Source organism: Corvus brachyrhynchos, unplaced genomic scaffold (assembly GCF_000691975.1).
Source record: "Corvus brachyrhynchos isolate BGI_N302 unplaced genomic scaffold, ASM69197v1 scaffold660, whole genome shotgun sequence".
In the NCBI taxonomy this organism is placed as follows: Eukaryota; Metazoa; Chordata; class Aves; order Passeriformes; family Corvidae; genus Corvus; species Corvus brachyrhynchos.
The window spans coordinates 110,719-113,293 of record NW_008235547.1 but is presented as its reverse complement, the minus strand read 5'-3'; the positions used below and the strand labels follow the sequence as shown (position 1 = coordinate 113,293).

Below are 2,575 nucleotides of genomic sequence, written 5' to 3'. Positions count from 1 at the left end.
TGGTGGGGGGGTGTGGGGGGGTGCCAGCGCCACCCCAGCCACAACGAGCAGACCAAGGTGAGAACTGGAGGATTTGTTGAGAGTTTTGGGGGGATTTATGGGGGTTTTGGGGTGTCAGCACGAGACCAGCCACAACGAGCAGACCAAGGTGAGAACTGGAGGATTTGTTGAGAGTTTTGGGGGGATTTATGGGGGTTTTGGGGTGTCAGACCCCTGCGCAAGGCCAGGCGCAATGAGCAGAGACCAAGGTACGGGAATTCGGGGGGGTTTAGGGAGATTTGGGGTGTCAGACCCCTGCGCAGAGTGAGCTGCAACAAGCAGACCAAGGTGGAAGCGTCTGGGAGGCAGCGGAGAGGTGTGGGGCAGGTTTTGGGGCTCCAGCGAAGGTTTTGGCATTATGGGGGGTGGATTTGGGGGGTTCTAGGGCTGGTTTTGGGGCTGGGGGAGGCTGAGCCCCCCAAAACACCTTCCCTGCTCCCCCCCAGGTGTCGGTGGAGAACGGGGATGCCCCCAGCCCGGAGAAGAACGGGCCCCTGCCCTCAGGTGAGCGGGGTCGGGGGGTTGGGGACCTGCTGGGATCTACCAGATCCCACCCGGGGGGATCCCATGGGAGCTCAGGGGGTGCTGGGGGGCCCTGTGGGTCTGTGGGGTTCCTTGGGGCCACCTGGGAGCCAGGGACCCCGCACGAACCTGGCAGATCCCGTGGCACCCCTGTGATCCCCTTCGTACCCTGGGGGGTCCAGCCTGTCCCTGGGCCATGTTTGTGTCCCCCGGGTGACACCGTGTCCCCCCAGGGTTGTGGTGTCCCCAGGATATCCCAGTGTCCCTATGGCATCTCAGCGATGTCCCAGTGTCACCACGGTGTCCCCATGATGTGTCCCCACAGAGCTGGAGGCACTGAGCTCCCCCTGTGTCCCCTGTCCCCACGGTGTCCCCACGATGTCCCCGTGATGTCCCCACAGAGCTGGAGGCACTGAGCTCCCCCTGTGTCCCCTGTCCCCACGGTGTCCCCGTGGTGTCCCCGCAGAGCTGGAGGCGCTGAGCTCCCCCTGTGTCCCCTCCTGTCCCTGTGGTGTCCCCACGATGTCCCTGTGGTGTCCCCACAGAGCTGGAGGCGCTGAGCTCCCCCTGTGTCCCCTGTCCCCACGGTGTCCCCACGATGTCCCTGTGGTGTCCCCGCAGAGCTGGAGGCGCTGAGCTCCTCCTGTGTCCCCTCCTGTCCCTGTGGTGTCCCCACGATGTCCCCGTGGTGTCCCCGCAGAGCTGGAGGCGCTGAGCTCCTCCTGTGTCCCCTCCTGTCCCTGTGGTGTCCCCACGATGTCCCCGTGGTGTCCCCGCAGAGCTGGAGGCGCTGAGCTCCCCCTGTGTCCCCTCCTGTCCCTGTGGTGTCCCCACGATGTCCCCGTGGTGTCCCCGCAGAGCTGGAGGCGCTGAGCTCCCCCTGTGTCCCCTCCTGTCCCTGTGGTGTCCCCACGATGTCCCCGTGGTGTCCCCGCAGAAAGCCACCCCGAGCGCCCCCCCACCCCACCCCCAGACCCCCCAAACCCAGCCCCAGAACCCCCAAACCCAGCCCCAGAGATGCCCAAACCAGCCCCAGAGCCCCCCAAGCCAGCCCCAGAACCCCCCAAAACTGCCCCAGAGACCTCCTAACCTACCCAGGGACAGAGAGCCCTCCAAAACTGCCCTGGAGACCCCAAAACTGCCCCAGGGATCCCCAAACCTACCCAGGGACACAACCCCCCAAACCCTCCCTGGGGGGACAGAATCCCCCCTAAACCAACCCCAGAGACCCCAAAACTTTCCCTGGGGGCACAGAACCCCTCCCAAACTCTACCCAGAACCCCCCAAACCTCCCCAGAGACACAGAACCCCCAAATCCACCCCAGAACCCCCAGACCTTCCCTGGGAGTACAGAACCTTCCCAAAGCTTCCTCAGGCCTCCCTCAAACCACCCCAGAACTTCTCCAGAGCATTTCCAGGACCCTAAAACTTGGCCCAAACTCCTCCAGATGGCTCCAGACCCACCCCAAAACCCTCTAAGGCACCCCAGATTGTCCTCAGGACTCCAAAACTTTCCCCAAGCACCCTGAGGAGCCCAGAACTGCCCCAACCTCTGCTGGACACCCCAAAACTGCCTCCAAATCATCTCCTAAAGCTCTTACTGACCCCCTCACATTCCCTCAGACACCCCAAGACCGGCCCCATGCAGCTCCTCTTCCCCTCTTCCTCAAGTTGGGGGTCCCCAGAATCCCCTCTGCTGACCCCAGAACACTCCCCGTGCCCTTCCTTTGCCCCTTTCCTGACCGAGTCCTCAGGGTGAGGGTCCCCCAAACCCCTCAGGAACCCCAAACGCCTCCCTACACCGCTTCCCTCACCCTCTTCTACCTCCTCAAACCGCTCTGGGAACCCCAAACCTGCCCTGCCCTGGCAGTCCAGCCCCCCGTTCCCAGCTTTGGGGTCACTGATGGGGTGTCCCCCCTTCCCAGCTGGAGCAGGCGGAGCGTCGGGGGGCTCGCGCCCGCGGCCGGGACCCCGAAAAGCGCCGGAAGCGCCGGGCAGAGCGGGGGGACCTCCC

The 2,575-nt window shown here is 64.5% G+C and overlaps 1 protein-coding gene across 1 annotated transcript in view; it reads left to right on the top strand.

Moving 5' to 3' along the window:
* Positions 1-2,573, top strand: part of LOC103619143 (lysine-specific demethylase 5C) — a gene marked incomplete at its 3' end in the record, with an annotated part of 20,993 nt that extends 18,420 nt beyond the window's left edge. Inside the window, exons 19-20 of the mRNA XM_017737522.1 lie at positions 486-543; positions 2,470-2,573. Of these exons, the coding sequence (XP_017593011.1) occupies positions 486-543; positions 2,470-2,573 (162 nt within the window). The remainder of the gene's footprint in view (positions 1-485; positions 544-2,469) is intronic.
* Between the last annotated feature and the right edge of the window lie 2 nt (positions 2,574-2,575).